Source organism: Anas acuta, chromosome 1 (genome assembly GCF_963932015.1).
Source record: "Anas acuta chromosome 1, bAnaAcu1.1, whole genome shotgun sequence".
NCBI lineage: Eukaryota > Metazoa > Chordata > Aves > Anseriformes > Anatidae > Anas > Anas acuta.
Window position 1 is genome coordinate 135,050,285 of NC_088979.1, and position 21,060 is coordinate 135,071,344.

A 21,060-nucleotide genomic window follows, 5' to 3' on the forward strand; every position below is an offset into this window, starting at 1 on the left:
TCCCAAAAAAAAAAAACAAAAAACAAAAAACAAAAAACAACTTGCTGACCAAGCAGGATTAGCAGCACAATGCATCTCCTTCTTCACTTTTAAATAGCCAGTTGTTTCTGGTCATGACTGCACATATGTAAGTCACCATAACCTTTGGTTGGCAGCGAGTAGCAAGCACAACTTTAAGTCTATCTTACTTGTACAATAGGCCCTGCCCAAGTCTGAAGAAAAATCTGTGGGGATGATGACATTATGGGAGCAAATTAAAGCAATATGAGACAGAAGTGATTTCAGACTATATAATCTAATGTATTTTCCAACATGAAAGTAAGAGATACCAAAGTAGCAGTGATAAATAGACTGTGATGTTCAGCTGCTTGTCCTTTATGTTTCTGAGACAAAAGTCAATTAATTTAGTTCTGCTCTACTTTTAGATGATCCATCATTATTATATTGCAAAGTTGTGTATCTGCCCAAAGTTGACTTAGCTCTTGCTTGGGTAGCTTGTTAAAAATGACCAGACTAGCGAAATGATTTCAGTTTTAACCGGGTGACAGGCATTCCCTGGTTGCAGCACGTTGAACAGACAGCTGTACCCTATGTGCTCTAGCACCGACTTGTTCTGTTCACCACTTGTGGCTGCACAAGAAGAGTTTCTATGAAACCATGTTAAGGTGCCAAAAGCTGTCAGTGGTTTTGCAGCATAAACTCTTGCATGTGGCAGACAACCCAACACCTCCTACATCTTTACAGTAAAGCCTACATTTCTTGCTTACAAGCTTATACATCCATTACCATAAATTTGGCAAGATCAGGTATCCTACTCAATTACAGTGTTGCTATGGTTCTGCAAAGTGGTGACTACAGACTTCCCCTGAATTAAGACACTGCAGTTTCCTAACTGTGTACCGTGTCATGATTACACTCATCAAGGTAGGATGGTTAAAGGAATCTTGACATCAGAAGTTTCAGCTCACTTCTCAGCCAACTCAGGAAACCAAATAGGGCCAAACCCAGGAGAAAAAATGGATGAAAAATGGATGAAAAAGTTTCAGCAGACTTCCACAACATAAGTTAGTCTTTATTATAGATTCATTGCATAAATCCTTATATAAATAAATCTCCTAGCTAATGTTGCCAACAGCAGGAAGAAGAGAGGGAAAGAAGATGGGATCAGGTGGCAACAAATGGTAGCAGGGGAAGTTTTGTTGATTTGGGAACAGCTACCTTCCATTAAGGGAATGGCACCCATCCAGATCCTTAGTTAAACTACCATCAGAGACAAACCCTAAATTAATAAAGAGAAATAACTATTGAGAACCACAAGCATTTACATCAGCTCATCTGTTTTATTTTACACAGAAACAGACAAGGAGCATTCCATAATGCTGCCAATTGCTCTACTGCAGTTGCAGGGATGACAGTAGCTCTGTAAACCACTAGAGATGGTTTGTGAATGAAAGAGTAGCTATATCAAACAACCACCAATAACAACAACAATTTTTTTTTTAAAAAAGGAGGGGGTTAACACTTAATAGAGGGTTATGAAGTGCAGATAATATTTAATGCTTTCACCCAATACTCAATAAAACAATTCAAGATAAATGACAACATAATTAAACATAAAATACAGAGAAAAAAGGTGGCTCTTTTCTAGGCTTATTCCATGTTATACTGTTGTTTTTTCCCCCCCTCATTCTTATGCTTCCTTCAAATAGATGTAGCCATATGAAGAGATGTAACCATTAATCAAAATTTAGCTATTACAGGAAACATTCAAGAAGAGATTCTGAATTTAAAAACTGAAAGATTTTTATTTTTTTTTTTCTTAGAGAAGTCCAGGTACCTGTGAAAAAGATTTAGCCTGGGGAAAGAGGCAGAGGGCAGCAAAAACTCCATCTACTAAAAGTCAGTTTTCAAAATTCAAGCATTTTTCTTCATTCCCATCAACAAACATCCTTTCCTCACACTGACCAAGTTAGTCATCTTTGGCTTTATGGTACTACGGCTGGTCCAATGAAACATCATTTGTTATTGTACAGATCAACATCTGCATCTACCCTGCACACTTCCCCCATCCTCTAGCCCAGTACTCTCTTAATTTTCTTGCTCTCCACCTCCCCTAAATACCTTTCTTTTCCACAGGGTGCTGGAAAGAGAGGAGAATGCCATTTTGTCCTCCTACCAGCTTTCAAAGATCACCTTGAGCAGCTCACCAGTGTTTACACAGCATAAGTGGGCTGTTGGATGGTTCTAATTACCAGCTGTTAATTTAGCCAAACATTCCTGTTACTCTCCCCCATCCACACATATTTATTATCTTTCCTTTGCATGCATGTTGAATATAACACAGATGTTCCCTCATACTCACTTTAATCCTATATCTCAACCTGCGCATTATTTCTAAGATACAGACAGATCAGTCATGAAGCAATCCTAAAATCTCTTGAAAGTTGCTGTTAAAAGTACTGTTTCCATCACCAATCATGTAACTCCTTACTATTCTCAAAATGCTTTCAGAGATCTGCCCCAGAAGTTTTACCCTTAATCACCTAAAAATAGGTTCTCTTACTAATAGTTAAGTGCAGACTGACAAAGCACAGAACAGAGACTTGACAACACCTCAGAGATAAAACAGATTAAGGCTGGGTGTTAAAGCACAACAGCTGATGTGCCTGCAGCTCTGCAGCGAAAGGGACACATGAAAATAGGGGATGTTCCCCTTAGGTGTAACTGGGTTTTTCTAATATAAATATCCAATATGGACACAACTCCCATAAAAAGGAGAGCTCCAGAGGTACACAAATCCTAACAGTAACAAACTTAACCAACAAGCTCACACCGTGCTTGTTCTAGGAGGATTCATTACTTATTCTTTATAAAGGTGGCCACGAAACAAAAACTGGAATGAAAGACAGATGAGGAAATGGACAGTTCTGCCTTGGACACATGGACAATGGACACATCACGTTGTGTGCTTTCTATGAACTTGTCAGCTAAAGCTTGACAGAGAACCCCATGCAGCTGCCTTTTGTGCCCAGAGCCTGGTAGCAATGCTGAGGACAAGGAGGGGAAGGTTCTGCTAGAGAAGCATTTGATAACTGAGACAAGGCTCCTGGCCACCTAATGAAACTTTAGAGGCTGACTCCAATGACCAGATGAACAGATTTCCACTTTCAAACTAAACAAATGCATTTCGTCAAGTAATCTGAGGGGCTGCAGAACTAAAAGAGACCATCTGCCTCCCATGCCAGTCCTGTGGTGGATCCATGGGTGGCTAGCACAGCCTGAGCTCTGAAGGACGCTTCTTCCACTGCCGGGACTTGCCCAGCACTACTGCTTCATCACACCAGCAAATCCAGCTTGACCCGAAGCTACTTTTCAGGGGGAGACACTAATGTGAGGCTCTCCACTGTGGCAGTGCTCATTTCCATAGGGCTTACAAGAACTGCCATTATTTTTCTTATTTAATTACTCCTTTTGTCAAGACTTGCTGAAGCTGACGAACAAGCTTAAATACATGCATCTTTTGTGGGTGACAGCAGAGAGACAGACAAAAAGGCAACTTCTATGAGCTTGGCCTGTGTAAAACTTCAGACTATGCCTATGAAGTGTTTTATACAACATCCCAGTAGGTCCTGCTGGCCCTGCAGCACTGCATGTCTCACTCAGGATGCTCAGAAGATCCCTTCTCTTGCTCCTGATGTAGAGAGAAGAGGCAGCACATGTCAGTTTTTCACAGACCACAGAGTCTGCTGGAAAAGCCCAAGGAAAATGCACACTGGTAACAGAGCAAATGTTGGTGTTACTCTTGAAGCGCCATTCAGATCAGACACTGCTCCGTTTTCTTCCCCCTTCAGGTTCTGAGAGTTCAGAAAACATCAAAGAGAGAAACTGGATTTCTTCAATGAATTCATCTTGAAAACAGAGCAGAAGCCACTTCCCTCCTGTTCACACAAGATCTAATTGTCTGCCAGTTCATCAGTATTACCTCAGTGTCAAACACAACTATTTTAATGCACTTAGCAGGGAGTGGAAAAGGTCAAAAACCCAAGTGATGAGTCAAAAACCAGTGGTGATGTGTGCACCAGAAAAGCATCGCAAGGAGACTTTGAAGCTTGTTTATTTGACAGAAGATTCCAATGCCTTCTTTTAGACCAGAATTTGCTTCTTCATTAAGGGCAGTGATTGCTCAAATTTTATATGAACATATAGTAATAAATATTATATTAGTATCGCATTTTAAAGGAAAATTAACAGAAAAACAACAAAATTTATAGCTATCGCTGCAAAATAATACTTGGACTCTAAGTAAGCCCTACCAAACTTCTGTACACAACAAAGATGCATAGCGGAGTATATTCATGTTTAACTGCCTTCTTCCCCTTTCCCCTCCCACGCTCCCCCCCCGCCCCCCCCGCAATTTGGAAGTTGTTTCCATTAATAATGACCAGCACTAGGTATATCATGTTCTTAATATTACTGAAAACTATGCAGAAATCAAATTTAAACACACACACACACACAAACAAAAACAAAACAAACAAAAAACCAACCAACCAACCAAACAAAAACAGAGAAAGTACAAAACATTAGCATTCGTCATGTTTCAGATAAGAGGCTCTTAATGCTGTGACTTATCAGCACTTCCACAGTCACGCTCCCACTGAATGCTAAAATGTTTATTTAAAGGACACCGTATGGATTTTTCCCCTGCCATAACGAGAAAAAGTTGTAAACTTTCTGACTCAGAGTTTTATGAATCTACAATGTTTCCACTTTGTTTAAACGAGCTGCAGACCTACACAGCCCACTGCAACTCATGCATTCCAGCTCAGCTAAGCAGGGACGCTTGCCATTTTCCATTACATAAGCTCAGCCCCGCCAGGAGCGCTGCCATCCCGGCGGACAGCCCTCCTCCCCCCTTCCCGTCCCCTCTCATCTGCCACTTCATCTACCAGATTGAAGTCTCTGCTTCAGAAAGCTTTTTCCTTCTCTTTTCTTTTTTCTTTTTTTTTTTCTTTTTTTTTTTTAATTTTATTATTACAGTAGCGTACAGACAGCGGCCCTGTTAGGCCAGGTGTTTTACAAGTACGGTAGCGAAGGAAGTTATTTGCCCTGGAGGGTTTCTGCCTTTGGTAAGACAAGGTTAATAGGCAGGTTAAGTAAACAAGGCTGAGGGGGCAGGAGGAGGAGAAAGGGGTCAACTCCCTCCACCCACCCATCCACCCAGGTGGCATGCACCAGTAGAAGAGTCAGATGAACCTCAAGCACAGAGAGCATGCTGGATGTTCACACTTGCCCTTTCTGCCTTTAAAGAAAAAAAAAAAGACCCCAGTCTTGATTTCAGTCAATAAAGTTTCACAAGTATCTAGAGGTATCCCAAACAAAAGCCAAGTTAACAAGTTATTCTTGGGTTTGAGAAATGTTATGAGAGTTTCACGCTAGTCAAACTTTGCTCTCGCTCAAAAGACAGCAAGTGAACACACATATGAAAGTAATAAAACCTACTCCCATTTTTCAAATGCTTAAAACAATCATGGCACTAAGTGAATACTCAAAACTTCATTTTAAGTACAAAGGGTGGAAGGATATTCACAGGGGACCAGTTGTAGCCAAGGGTACTAGTTTTTCTACGCTCTCCCAAAAACTGAAAGAGAGGAGTCTTTTGTAGAGGGCAACCCAGAGCCAAGTTCCTTCCCCACTTTCTTCTCCTTCCCACTGACACTGACCATGCGACATGGGACCACTCCTGGAATACCACACTCACTCTGCAAAACTTCTACCTTCTTCAGTAGAAACTGGCTTCTAATGGCATCAACGGTCAGTGTGAGGAAGCCTGCCATCATCTTGTGACTACACTTCTTCCTCTAAATGTCAGCGGGATATTTGACAGCTCATTCTGCCTGCAATTATTTCAACTTGCAGAAAACTTGATTACATTAATTAACGGCCACCATTTGGAGTTGTGCTCTTCTCCTTGAGGCACCCTCCAAAGATTTGCTTACAGGGAATGCTCACAACTTCAGTCAGCCATAACCAAATGTTATTAAGCTCCAAATCCAAACGTTGAAAGGCATTAGTGTGTTAGACGGAAATTTATCAGACAGCACAAACTACAACTAACTTTTGCCATCTTTCAGCACACACTGGGAACCCTCCTACTGCTCATGTGGGATTGCAGAAGCAGGGAGGAAAGCTCAGTCTTTCAACCCTGTTTGCTTCAGGAGATGGAAATCACAAGTCCTATAAAAAAATATATACCTATAAAACCTATAAAAGAATATTCTATACCTATAAAAGAATATTCTATACCTATAAAAGAATATTCTTAAGATATCCTGCTCCTCTGCCACAAGGCATGGCTTTTTCGGCAATAAAGCAGGGAGAGAGCACTGCACTTTCTTTACCATCCAGCTTTGCTTTAGCCAGGTAGAGACAACACAATGGTAAACATACTCTGGAGATACTGACATTCTTGTAGTGGGACTCCTTTACTTACAGTTTCAAGTATTTTTTAAGAAAAATGCCAGCATAAACAAGACCTTAGAAGTGGTCTTTGTCTTGCTTCCTTCTTGTGTCCTCCATGCAAGACTTCCACTTCATGCACACACTGTGTCAGTGAGGGACAGGTCACAGAAAAAGAATTACTTGGAAAGTTTCAGCAAAAACCCACCTTTTGCAACAGTCCCTAGCTAATCTCACTATTTTGTTTCCGGGACCTTTGCCCAGTCTCAGTGAACTCATTCTGTTTGTTCTTTCTTTTCATACTCACTCACTTTATGACTTCATTTGTTGACCACTGTATGTAACCTGCGTTCATCACTGAATATGAAATTAATTATTAATAATGTTTTTCTGCTTATCACAGCAGCTTTGTGCTCTGTAAAACTTATCAGAGAGGTCTTATGAAAGCAACATCCATTAAATCATATTACTGCTCACATTTTTCAAAGGCAGAACTGCATGTAGCAGAGATTAGCAAGCAATTCACCACTTGGGCTTCAGTTGCTGGTCAACATGACTCTTTTATGGGGTTACAGCACCTACGTCTAACCGAGGTTTTGGAATGATGGTGTAGAGCTCCCTGACTCCATGTTTCTGTGAGCCACACGGGGGCTGCACACTGGGCACCTAGAAAATCTGTAATTCTCTGCTAGTGATTCTCTGAGTGACAAAGATAACTTGGGATAAAGCTGAAAGATAAGTAGCACAAAGAAATTCATGGACTACTTTCTAAGACAGTTCTCATCTGACTTGAATATGAAGTCTGTCATTCCTTCCCTGCAGTCTTTGATTTATCCATTGAAGGATGGCAGTTTCATTTCCAACCACAAAGCAAGTTTTCCACAGACAATATTTAGGTATACACAACCCTGATTATATCTGCAGATCAGGTTGATGCTATTTAATAAGAATGAGTCCAGTGAAATACAATGACGTATATATCCACGTCACATCCTTCAGGCACTGGAGTAATAACAGGCAGATCTAGAAGCTCACAAAAGGCTTCTTTCTACTATATTTGACTCCCCTGAATCCCCAGACTTCATAATCTGATGCATTATGCAAGTTTGCTGCATTTGTTGGCCTTAGTAGCACTGTACCTTAAAGTACATCAAGTCTAAGTATCAAACTGAGGACTGACAAAAAAAAATTAAGTTATTCATGGCTTGCTGGCAAAATATGCTCTGTTCTTTCAGTACTAAGAAACTCTTACAAGGTTCGGTGAAACTGTTTCTATGATCCTACCCTTACAGTACTTTGATGGTTATCTAGTCTCTCTTAGACATTCACCATTGCTCCACATCCACCCAATTACAAGGATTCTTGCTTCTGGTTTCAGTTCAGTGTTTCTGCATTAGGCTATCACAATTTTTATCTTAGGTTGGAAATACAGAGTGGTAGAGATTTCTGTGGTTTATTTTTTTGTTTTGTTTTGTTTTTCTTTTTAAGAAATCCTTCTGTTTTGTGTATTTTCTGCACACACAACTAAACCCTCAACTTCATTCTCATCACAGGCAACATATGAAAGGTGACTGCCATGAATACATCTGTGCTTGCCCTAGTAGGAGCAAGCCAGATTAAGAGAAGAAGGAAAGAGCAAGGAAAATAGAATGTGAATGTTTTCCACTGGCATAGTGAAAAAAGGATTTAAGCAAGATTCTTGCTGTTTTCCACCTTAGCAATAATAATTTGTTAAGCAACAGTCTGTAGTCTCTCTCAACTGTTTCTGCTTGCTCTGCAGAAACATCACAAAAATTCTAGGAACAGGCAGGACTCCATAAAAGTAAATCCAGTTCTCAAATTATGATAAGAGAAGGAATCAAGTCACATCCCCATCTTTAAGTCTTACTTAACTCAGCCAAGTAGATGCAATGACGGGAGTAGGTTAAGCCTTCAGTACCCACATATCAGTATTTTGTGCACTATTAAAAATTAAGAACCAAAACAAATATTTAAATTCCTGAGAACATTCCCCACCAGATTATAAATATTTTTATGAGGTTAGATCAAGAGCTTGAATTAATTGGCAAGGGTTCCTCTGAGGTCTTTACATTAGCTGCTTCAATGAAAAACAGCCTCCAGGGTTGAACATACCTTTATGAATATGAAGGTATGAATATAAAGGTTGAACATACCTTAATAAATAAAATTATAAATAAAAATATGTTAAATAGAAGAAGAAGAAAAAAAAAAACAACTTACTGAGTGCTCAGTAATGGGGGAAGGCAGAAAGAACAGATGTAGAAATTTCAGAAATTTGTTAATTGCTGCTTATTCTGTCTCAACAAAATATATTTTCCTACCTGAAAATATTTATTTAAGGTCACTGTTTTAAATAAACTACATTGAGTGGTTTAGGGAAAACTCAAGTCCAAAGGTTTTTCTTTCTACAGAGTGCACTGACCCCTACTCTCATTATAAACCATAAATGTTTATGAGCATTTGTCTTCAACTTGCTGAGACAACACATTTTATCTAGTTTCTTAATAGCCACATATCAAGAAACTCCAAGGAACATTGTATAAGACCAAATCTAGCACTTTCTCCTTCACCTCACACAGCAAAAGGTTTATTTTGTTTGTTTGTTTGTTTTTCCTTTAAGTAACTAGTTTTTAAATACATATTAAAACAAACAAAGAAGAAAACACAACAGGACTGTGGAAGCTATTTTTTATGTAAGGATTAAAACCAGAACAAAATCATTAGAAGACAAGGAAGTGCTACAGAGTGAAGTAACACAGTTTATGTTAATTGCTATATAACCAATTCATCTTAGTTGGGTACATTTCCTGAAACAAGCACTTAGCACTTCTAATTAATCACTAGTGAACACTTTCTTTACATTTTCCTTTTGTTCTTATATTCCTCTATTATTGGTTTTAAAACCATCAGATTTCTACACCCATAAACATCCCCATCACTTGCTATTTGACAAAAAAAGGATTAAACTCTCAAATCTAATCTTTTCTAAGAGAAATGCATTTGACATGTTAAAATTAAAATCCTCCTTTTTTTTTAAGGAGGGCTTTAACACACCAGCTTCCCTTTCTTTCCCTCTAACATCCAAACGAACCTTCAACAGCTGCACATTGCTAAATTCACCTCAACCAGCTACTATCTTGCATGTGGTTTAATGCTGCATTTTCAGTTTGAACAGACAAATACCATGTGCTAGAAATAAGTAAAAAACAAAACATATATCATTATGAGATGTGCAACTGGTGTTTGCCCAGGCTGTGCACTAGGGAGCTGCAGTACAATCCCTTTCTGGTACTGTCCATTCCTAGAGAAGACACAGACAACTCTGAGGGTGGAGACACTCCGATCATCTTCTTCATGAGGTCCAGCAGAGGGAGAAGATGATCAAAGACATGTTTCATGCCACTAATCTATAGAGGTACAATAGATGAAGAAAGGAAAGTTTTGTGATACTCTCCTCTCCTTGGCTTTATTCAGATCTCTCCAATTTCTCCCTACCATGGAGTTGAATTCTTAGTCATTAGAGAGCTGTGTCTCTTTCCAGCATGTAAATTAAATTGTGAATAGTCTGTATTTCTTCATGGAGCTATAAATATTCTTCTGGTTATTACAAAAACTTTAGGATAGATAAGCAGAGTTGGGTATTTGAACAGTAAAATTGATGTTTCTTATGAGGCATTAACTGTTTTTAGTCTATTTTTTTCCAAATGTTTTAAATTTAATAGAGTATTAATTACATACACCATCTATCAGTAAGCATTTACTGTGCCTAGAGACCACATGTTCATTTGGTGTGTCCTATAGAAGAAGAGTTACATAGTCTTATAGTGTAGTCCACAAACACAGGCATGATTCTTACCAAGAGATCAAAGAAAACAAGCACCAGACACAGCTAAAGCAAGATCTTAGTTTGCTGTAAGTCTAGCTCACATTAGAACCAAATGCACCTGTCCAAGTGCAGAAATTAATAATTTTCACTGTACTCACTTTCAAAACAGTTTGGGAAAAGTTTTCTCAGTAACATAACCACGTCCTTGCCACTGTCATCTAAAGTCACTACAAACCTCAGCAAAACCTTCTTGTTAAAAGGAAGTATCTCTCTGGAGTTCTTGGGTTTTTTTGTCGTCATTAGTCTCTGACTGCCGTTTTAACATTTCTCAGAGACTGTGTATATACTTCATTAGATCATTGACTGAGTCACCGCAATGTATTTCCTACTTCTATTCATCATCCCCTCTTCTTTCAGCCCTGTATCTACTTCACACCCCTCCTTATTACTTCTTGAAAACACTGGGTCTACTATCCCATGACTCTACTGTTCCGTGGCTTTATAATTGCCTTAAAGGAGGATACAGTGAGGTGGGGAATGGCTTCTTCTTCAAGTGATAAGACAAGGGGAAATGACCTCAAGTTGACACAGGGGAGGTTTAGGTTGGATATTAGGAGAAATTTCTTTACTGAAAGAGGTGTGTGGTATTGGAATGGGCTGCCCAGGGAAGTGGTTGAGTCACCATCCCTGAAGGCCTTCAAGAAACCTGTAGATGTAGAGCTTACGAGTATGGTTCAGTGGTGGACTTCGGTACTAGGTTAAAGGTGGAATACATGATATAAGACGTCTTTTCAAACCTAAATAATTATATGACAGAAATAACAAAAACACGCAAAAACTAAAAAATCATGTATTATAAGGACCTGAATGTCTACAGATGATTTGAGCTGGAATTTAAACAAAACAAAACAAAACAAACAAAAAAAAAGTAGAGGTGAGGGAAAAAAACTAAGAGTATCTTTTTCTAAAAAAAATGAAGATTTAAAAGTCACACAGAACAATTTCTCAGATAATGGGAGACTGTTTCTCTTGTTATTATTGTAGTAATTACCAATTCAACAAGGAAGCACATACCTCCTAGCACACAGACTTAAAACACCAGGGAAGCACCTTTCTTATAGTAGTTTTGACATACATTTGACATACACACGTAAAAAAATCTGTGTTTATCAATTTCCATTTGCACAACACCAGTGGTGTTACATATCATCTGTAAGATGTAATTTCTAAGCATTACATGTATCATGAACATCACTATATGCATAAAGAACAAAAGAAAAAGCCATGTTATAACTGCAGTTTACAGCAGTGCTGTTGCAAAACTCTGTACACATAAGCTATAACAATAGCATTTCTTTCTCCTTATTCAAGTGCCATTTTTATCTTGGTACATCATACCTTTAAGCAGATAAACAGAGCTGAAATTCTTCTCCAGTTTGCCCAGGAGCACAGTAAGAAAGCAGTCAGATGAGAGAGAGGTCACATCTTTAGAGCTTTGGTCATACACCACCACTTCCTGCTTGCAATCAATTTCAATCTGAAATGCAAATAATCAAGTAGGATAGGAAGGAGGAAGATGATTAAAAGCACCTCATTATCACCTGCATAAAGTCAGGCTAAGGGTTCCTATGTGCTTGGTATGCAGCACTTCAGATATTTAGATTTCATATACAGCTGTATGCAAAACAATTTTTTATCTTATACTTAAAGGAATTATATTTGGTCAGGAATATTGAGAGTTTTTTTAATTGATTATTTGCTCCAAGTTGAAGCATACACTGTAAATTACTACGATTCAGTAATTTTATGTCACTAGTAAAACACTTCATCTTTAGCTTTTTTAAAAAAAAATTTTTTTTTTTTTTTTAACAAGAAGGTCCACTCTCAGTTTCTGTTTCTGTGTTTTTTTTATTTTTAAACAATACAGAGACCTTAAACTGCCTATCGTCACACACATTTCAGCCATCTATAAAATTTTATGCAAAAAGTATGCTAACGTGAGTAAGAAACACCACTTCGGTTTTAAATACATATATATTATGTTCTTTCTTTCAGATTATTTCTGTTACCCAAAATGTTTGAAACAAATACCGCTGGATTAAAAAATAAAATAAAAAAAAATCTACCAGATACACATTATGTTTAAACATCTTGGCTATTTTCTTTTCACTGCTAACTTTGTTTAAAAATCGATCAAACTACTCGCATGAAAAGCATTTCAAACAGCAAGTAGAAGCCAGGATTGACAGAGCTACAGTTTCTAACCAAGCTGTACAACCACTTGATAAGCGATTCTTACCACCACAGACCCCAAAGAATCTTTCAAAGATTAGAATATGAATGTTTAATGCATTGATTACATACTTTTGGGACAGTGCTTTGCAAAATTTACAAGAACCCCCAAAATGTTCTTTCTAAGTCATTTTCAGGTCCCTATACAGTACTCTGTCATTTACAGGAGAGTATTGCTACAAAGAATACCAAATACAAATTTAATAGTAACTGACAGCATCTTAAATCAGATTAAGTCTTTGCAAAACAAAATCTCACAAATTTGTTTTTTAAAACCAAAATGCCCAATGGAAAATTATTACAAGTTGCTCTCCAGGCACAGTTTTTTAAACAAATAGAAGGAATAACAGGAAAATGACCCCTACCTTGTGTTTTGCTGAATGCTGAATGAGCTCTGTAATCAAAACTTTGTCCTGCTGCAACCTCCGCTTCATGAGCTTGGAGCAGTTGATGTTGATGGCATCCAAGATGTGGGACGTATTGTATTCCACAAAGGGGCGGCTGTCAATCAGTAGCAATTTTTCTGTACCACTCTCCAGCAAAGCCACCAACTTCTCAGCGACAATGAGTTGAGTCCTGATCATCTCATCGGCCATGACAACAATAAGGCCTCTTTCACCACCTCCCTCTCTAATTTGCTGCGATGATGTAATGGCTGTGTACTCAAAGGCTTAGCCACACCATTGTACTAGAAGTGTATGAGGTCATGCTGGTAGCGACTGGCAAAAGAAAAGTTAAACCCATTTTCAGAAAGAGCTCTTCAACTGAACATCTCCTCCTGCTTCCAGTTGATGTGCCGTTACAAAGGGTTCATTCCACAAAGCAGCCCCTCACATCTGATTCATCAGGAGATGACTGGAGTAGCCATTTCACAATTCAAACAAAAGATGCTTTCTGGCTGCCACTGCATTACATCATTCTTTACCTTTACTCCCACCCATCAGCTTCACACTGGACTAAGAGCCTGTAAGAAGGGAAAGATAAAAAACACAAACCAGATGAGGCCGTGAAGTTTGCAGAACAAAACATTCAGCTTTGAGGCTAACCGCATAGTGCTCTGTACCATACAATAAATACACTCCTGAGAAGTTCTTCTCTTTGCTGTGTATTCCAAACACCTCAGAGCGAGTATTTGCAACTACAGCCTCTGAATCTATTCCAACAATCTTGCCTGGACAATTATCTTGTATTTCAGGCAACATAGCCTGTCTTAATTGCAGACTTTTGTTGCCACTCGTTCTCCCTCCTCCCAAGACTTTGTAAGAATATAATTAAGAGATAGCGCCCTAAATCATGGTATTCCTTTCAATAGCAGAACTAATTAGGCCCATTTCAACACTTCACCACTTAAGTAAGAAGTTGTAAAACTTAAGATACATTTTTAAAATTTAATGCCTTGGAAAGTATTTCACAAACCAGCACTGCAAATCTGAGAACTGGAACTGTACGAAAGAAAGGACAAAAAACTTGCATCCGCTTCTCTCCTTTGAGAGCATGGTTGAAGAGAAACCAGAAGAACAAGATGCTGCATCAGGACACAAATGTTTTATTTGAATTAATCACCAGACTTGAAACAGAGGCCTTGTGACTATGCTGCTGAAATGTACAGTACTTGGGACTGTCTCTGGCCCTTCTGGAGCAACTGGGACTGTTACATGAGGTGCATTACACTTTTCATGCATGCTAAATAATAACTGAAGCAAACTATGCTTCTGTGAAATTAGATCCTCTGAACCACATCAGCCTAAACAGCATCAGCAGTGGAGCAGTAAATAAACTGCCATCTGTTAGTATAACTGACCCACAGTTGATCTTGGGCTCTTCAGAGTCTCCCAAAACACACTTTGATGGAACACATCTCTGTAGGACATAGCCACCATGGTGGTTCGTGTCTCAGGGATTTAGCTGCATTTTAGTGTAATTTGTGCTGCAACTACAGATCCCGTAGAAAGCATAAGTCAAGTTGCTTTGCTCCCACAGCTCAAAGCTTGGTCTCTGTGTAATCATGCATATTTACACAGAGAGCCATCTATGTAAAGCTGCAAACAGCAGCTCTGGAGCAAAGTTGAGCCACACATTCAGCTACCAAAGTAACCAACTCCAGCAAGAGCGGGCAGCTGTGGCTGGTGGCTTCTTCAGCCGAGGTGGTGTAGATCACAGGTTGGAGCCTTATACATTAAAGGACAAGCCTGGTAAGAATTCCTTACTTTGTTAGTGTGGCAACCTGTTTTGGAGTGAGCAATCAGAGCAGGGAAAAGCCAAGAAATCACATTTCTCCAGTTCGCATCTTTCACATTGTAGCATTCCCTGTCTGGAGAAGTGATTTCAGGTCAGCAAAACCATGCAACACCTCTCGCACAAGGAAGTGCACACTCAAGCAGGTCATATGTCAGTTGTGGCCTATGCTTTCTAGCCCATGACCCAAGCAGTCTTTCCACCTCTGCTTTCTGTTGGCTGGGACAAAGTAACTCAACTGCCACAAGACTGAAGTGGCCAGATAAAAAAGATAAATATCTTATTGACACTCCTTCTTAGGGCAGTGACATATTTGCGATCAGGAGCAAGTTATGAAGATTCATTTTCCTGGATTCTTAACGTACATACAGGTACACATGAAGATTTTTGTAAAAAAAAAAAAAAATTCAAATACACAGAATTGTACATCTTCAGTTTAACAGGTTCAGCTGAAAAAGTTGCATTTTATTTGTAGCATTGACTTACTGGTTCACTTTGAAATGAACTTTTATTCATCTTAATTGCAACAGAAGTAATGAATTCAAACTAATTTATGGATGGCTTATTAAAAGTCCTGTTGTAACAACAAGTCAGTTGTGTTTAGCAGTGAGAAATCTCAGGTTAGCAGATCTTTTGCTCATTAATATTATACAAACTCATATATACGAATTCTTAAATAAATTAGATTCATAAAGAAGTACAAACTTCACTTTAACAGCAACAACAAATGATTTTTTTTAATGAAACAAACTTGTTCCATGTTTTTAATATTAACAGAGTTTTTTTGTACCACTACAAGAAAAACACTAGGTTTCACATAAACACTCAGAAGGTTGACAAAAAGTGATTATCTATAAGCCCTAACTATTACTGTATAGCACCACCAATACTCTTAAGCTTGTCCAGATAAACAGAAGCATACAGAAATGAAATGCATGTTGCTCTAAACTACAAAATATATTGGAAAAATTACTATACCAAGCTATTTTTTAAGTCTATTAAAAAAAAGCAATCTTTGCAACCTGGTTAGCAGGTGTGCTTCCCCTCAAAGAGTAGTCATTATATACTGGCCTCAAGCTCTCTGTAGACAGGCTGGAAGGTATCAAAAGACTACACCATTAAGCAAGGAAGAAAAAAGTGAAAACTCATAATAGTAGTGTTATATTTAAAAAAAAAAAAAAAAAAGCATTCTGCATTTTTTTCTTTTAACATGTCCTGTCATGAATTGTGATTCTCTCTTTTTTGTTTTGTTTTGTTTCTTTCATCAAAGGCTGCCAGATACCAAACCCACTGAAATCAATGAAAACTTTTCCACTGGCGATAGAGGGAATTGGCTCTAGCTGTTCAGTAAGCTAGACAGTTTGTTCATGAGCTAGACAGTCTGTTTTGATGGGTAAATTGCTGACTTCAAGTTCAAGTAATAAAAGGAAAAATAAAGCAGCTGAAGCACTGGAAACCACAGAACACTAAAATGGAGGCTGTTAAAAATATATAATCTTTAATTTGCAACTTTCAATTTGGATACAATGCCTTATCTTCTCAACACTTTCTGCTTCTTGTCTTACTCTTCCTTCTTGGATGATAGAAGTTTGTTTCAGAAGTGCCTTAAAAGAACTCAAATCAGTCCTATATGGTGACTGGATCAAGAATGTGTTAATTAGTACATCTGGGCTTCTTGAATAACACTATTACCTTAACATTTAGCCATGTGTTAACACAGTGGTAAACTTCTGAAAGTAATGCCATCTCAAATTATTGTGTTTGATAAAAATGTTGTTCCTCCCCTGCCCAATGGAACTGATCCTGTCAAACTAGTATTTCAATTATAGGTTTTTGTTCTGATTTAACTCTCTCCATTTCTGGTACTATCTGACTTTTAGATTCTTCCTTGGGACCCATCTAAACATGAAAAACTATCAGTCTCTTGCTCTAGGTAAACACCAGAGACCTCCTCCCTTTCCTGGTGACTGCTCTTATCAGCCAGCTGTTAGGAGGTGTTGAAATATCTGCTTCATTTCAGTCATAGTTTGTAAAAAGGCAAAAACTCAATTTCTTGGCTGTTGGCTGTCTGTGCTCTACTTGTGACTTAGATTGTAATGGTATGACACCGCAGTGTCTCATAAAATGATGCAATATAATGCTTTGTCCTAAACAGGCCATTATGTTGCTGATCTTCAAGCTGGGAAACCATCTTAGTCACAGGATGTTCTACCCTGAAATCAGCATTAAGGAAAAGTGAAACGTAGTCCAGCTATGAGAGTATGGCTTCTTCCTCATTGCAAATGGGCTGAAACATAAGACACTGTTTGTTGGCTTTTAAAGAAGAAAATTAAACATTTAACTCACTGTAAAATTAAAGAGTTTTGCTCCACACTTGCCCAATATTTTTATAGTCCCTCCACATTGTTTAAAGAACCAAAATAACAAGAACCCTACTATCTTCCATGCAAACAAAACTGGATCCTCTAATATGAATGTATAATGGTGCCACAGAACTACAGGATCCCTTTTTGTCTCATGGATTCCTGCCCTGTCCCACATGGCTCAGATGGAGCACAGCAGACAACCACACAACCAAAACACCTGGCACTTGTGTGTTTGATTCTTCACTCAAATGAACTTGCATTTTGAATGCAGTCTTAATTTCTACTTCTACCACCTTGACTCCCTTACATCAGACATCATCTCTTACAGGGAAGCTTGTTTTAGTTATCTCAGGCTTTGGCTCACATCATAGCAGCTATTTTTAAATAGGCAGATGTGGAAAGAACATATTTTAAAAACTCTCAGAATGATGATCTAATTCCAGCTAGGTTAAGGAACTGGCAGAAAGCTTTTAGATGCCTTGCTACAATCTCTGAAGGGCTTCTAGCTCACGTAATAAGATAACCTTGAAGTTGAACCTTGGTGTCATAAAGGCTAAGCAATTTTGTTTACACCATCACTAATGCCTGCTTTGTCAGGTTCCTACAGCAGTGCTCTCACATACATCATCAGTGTATGACAGAATGCCAACAAATTAATTTTACAGCATCTGAACGTCACAAGGTCCTGAAGGGAAGCTTCTGAATATTCAGCCTGAGAAACCTGAAAGAGGTGATTTTTAGAGCCTTGTATTTTTCCACTTTCTAGAAGCAAACACATGCACGTATGAGAAAAACACTGTTCTCCCCTATAAACAGATTCACTTTTATGTTTCTCAGAATTGACACCAGCACAAAAAAAGAAACCCAAAAGCTGAACCAAGGCACAAAGGTAGGAATTTCTAAACTTCCATATGCATGCCACTGTGGGCACATCAGCTGCCTTGCAAAGAGGCTGTGTTACTACCGAGCTGGGAGCTGCAAGTAGTTCAATAGCTGGTACCCCTACAATCAGCACCATTCCCTGGCACCTGATACTCAACAAACAAGCCTACACAACTTCCTGCATCAGAAAGGGACTCTGATCTAAGAGTCGTAGGGTGAATTTCCATTCCTGTGAGCCATTTTTCCACTAAAATCTGTGACAGCCACAGCATTCCCTCTCCATCCCCAGGAAGATGGAAATATATGTAAAAGCTGTTCGGGAAAGATGCTCGTCACCCAAGCTGCTACATTTTTCAGCCTGGAGAAAAGGAGGCTCAGGGGCAACCTTATTGCTCTCTACAGGTACCTTAAAGGAGGCTGTAGCGAGGTGGGGTTGGCCTGTTCTCCCACGTGCCTGGTGACAGGACGAGGGGGAATGGGCTAAAGTTGCGCCAGGGGAGTTTTAGGTTAGATGTTAAGAAGAACTTCTTTACCGAAAGGGTTGTTAGGCATTGGAATGGGCTGCCCAGGGAAGTGGTGGAGTCACCATTCCTGGGGGTCTTTAAAAGACGTTTAGATGTAGAGCTTAGGGATATGGTTTAGTGGGGACTGTTAGTGTTAGGTCAGAGGTTGGACTCGATGATCTTGAGGTCTCTTCCAACCTAGAAATTCTGTGATTCTGTGTGATTCTGTGATTCTGAGTGACAAACAAGGACAGGGAGAGACCAGCCCTGCTCACGTTGCTACTCATCAGCAGTCAGAAACACAAAACGTCTATTGGGCACGAGAGAAATAAGATTTCTAGTAAAAGTAAAGAATGGCAGTACTCCCTCTGAATTCAACAAGCAAGCCAATACTCTCCAGAGACCAACAACCATGTAATAAAGTGCAAAGTCTGGGGAAAAATGTAACTAAGGTTACAACAAGTCTATAGCTTGTCTTGTCATTGTACAGACCACACAGGAATGAGATCACAAATGCTCATGATTTAAAAGATGAGCCTATTAACAGAAGATGTAAGGGCTCATGCTCCTCAACTGGGGAGACTGAGGGCATCTTTTAGCTCTTTAGCTGAGTCAAAAAAGTGTTATCATTGCATATGCAGATCATTTCCTCAGGTCATCTGGGGGGTGGTTCATCAACACTGATTAACGCCCTCCTTCCCCTGCATAGTCCACTTGGTACAAGAGTGGAATGCAGTAAGGACACCCCTCAAATAGAAACATATAATTTTCTTTATTTAGAAAATGTCACTTAAGTACCGCGTTCAAAAAAGAGAAGCAGTTTTGAGAATTTCACCCTACTTTCCTTTGATTATTTGCATGATCCAAATGGCTTCTCCCTCCTGTCCTACTTCCCATGCATCTGTACTTCAGATCTATATGCACAGACAAAATGGGATAGTATTAATTTTCTCTTTCCTGTATACCTAGAAGCCACATGCATTTTAAATTACACACAGTACGTTCATGAATATGGCAGGTATAATCCACTGAAAAAAAAAAAAACACAAAAGAGATTTTTCTGTTCAGTGGTTCATTGTTTTTCATTTTGCTTCACTAATTACTTACTCTGTTTTGGTTACAAGCTTTAAAGGAAAGTAACCCCATTTCAGCATGCTCACCTCAGAGAACTGAAACATGGGCAGATGGAATCAGAAAGGAAATCAGTTTCCTGTGAATAAGGTACATAGATATGCCTCCAGACTAGATTTTTAAGTCCTCGCCTACTGCTCATTGACGTTTTTACTACCAGCACCATCAGATAGCTGAGCAAGACAAATATAAATAGAATTTATAGAAAACAGTGAGATGCTGTTTTTTATATAAGTAACAATGTTATAAATAAGAAAATCTGTTCTCTTGCCAAGAAAAAAGTGAGAAAAACGAGAAAAAAAACAACACCAACACTACATTTTGGTGACCTATTCAACATACCCCACAAATACATGCAACGTTCCTGCAAAAATCATTCATGCATCATCACCAACTCAAAGCAATGAACTAGATGAACATCACTTGCATTTACCAAGAAGCCAATCTGTTTGACATTCATTGTGGAATAGTAAACGTTTGTTATGTGTTGTAGCAGGGAAACCTGACTGATAGAATGTGAGATCATGAGAAGTGTTGGAACATGCTGTTGGTATGTTACATCACTCTATTCAACAGCTCAAAGACTTTATTTGGGGACTCCCTTATCCACCCATACAAGCAAGAAGCTCTATTTCAAAATATTTTTTCATTGTAGGTTCACTGCATTCTGTGAAATTTACAATAAAAGCTTACCTAATCCACTGCAAACAAATGGTACAATACATAATATTTTCATTTTCCTATTGCCTGGGACTCTAGACAGCCAGGGAAAATTTCAATATGTTGTTAAGAGATTATGCTCCCATATGATCAAGTCAAAGCCACAAAAAAATTTTGAGTACTTTTATTGCACTCCATAATTCATTACCATTTCATGTTAAAGCCAATTACTCACCTACACTTGAGTCAAATTCTAAATGGGCTGAACAGGACAGAGTGTGGTGGTCCACATACAAAGGCCAGAAGAGGGAAACACCTAAACATAGGAAAGAAAAAGTCGTTATTAAAAGTCAAAAAAATAAAACTCAATTTCACATGTTGTGTAGTCATTTTACTGTAAAACTCTCCCAAACACATAAAAGCCTAGTTAAGAAGAGATCTCTAAATGTTTGCACTCATTTAAAGAGAAAGGGTCTGAAACAGAAAGTTGTTATACTTATTTTCTAAAGGAAAAAAGGAAAGGAAATTTAAAAAAAGCAAATGTTTCTACTAGCTTTAAAAGAATAAATAAATAAATAAAAGCTGGAGCTTAAAAGCCATAAAGCCACAGAAACAATTTGACACATCTCTCTGCTAAAAAACTGATTTGTAACTAGCCTTCATAGGTGATGCATTTACATGAATT

General features: G+C 38.5%; 1 protein-coding gene across 9 annotated transcripts in view; it reads right to left on the bottom strand.

Moving 5' to 3' along the window:
• The window catches only part of DUSP16 (dual specificity phosphatase 16), a 68,607-nt gene that overhangs the window by 19,042 nt on the left and 28,505 nt on the right, over nucleotides 1-21,060 (bottom strand). For 6 of the 9 annotated variants that reach the window (XM_068658532.1, XM_068658553.1, XM_068658516.1 and 3 more), the window contains 3 exons: nucleotides 20,611-20,691; nucleotides 12,964-13,562; nucleotides 11,705-11,843 (listed from right to left, as the gene is read on the bottom strand). In XM_068658532.1, coding sequence (XP_068514633.1) covers nucleotides 11,705-11,843; nucleotides 12,964-13,194 — 370 coding nt within the window. In that variant the 5' untranslated portion in view covers nucleotides 13,195-13,562; nucleotides 20,611-20,691. Of the gene's footprint in view, nucleotides 1-11,704; nucleotides 11,844-12,963; nucleotides 13,563-19,744; nucleotides 19,889-20,610; nucleotides 20,692-21,060 lie in introns of all 9 variants that reach the window. The other 3 variants (XM_068658588.1, XM_068658571.1, XM_068658578.1) reach the window with 1 other exon arrangement.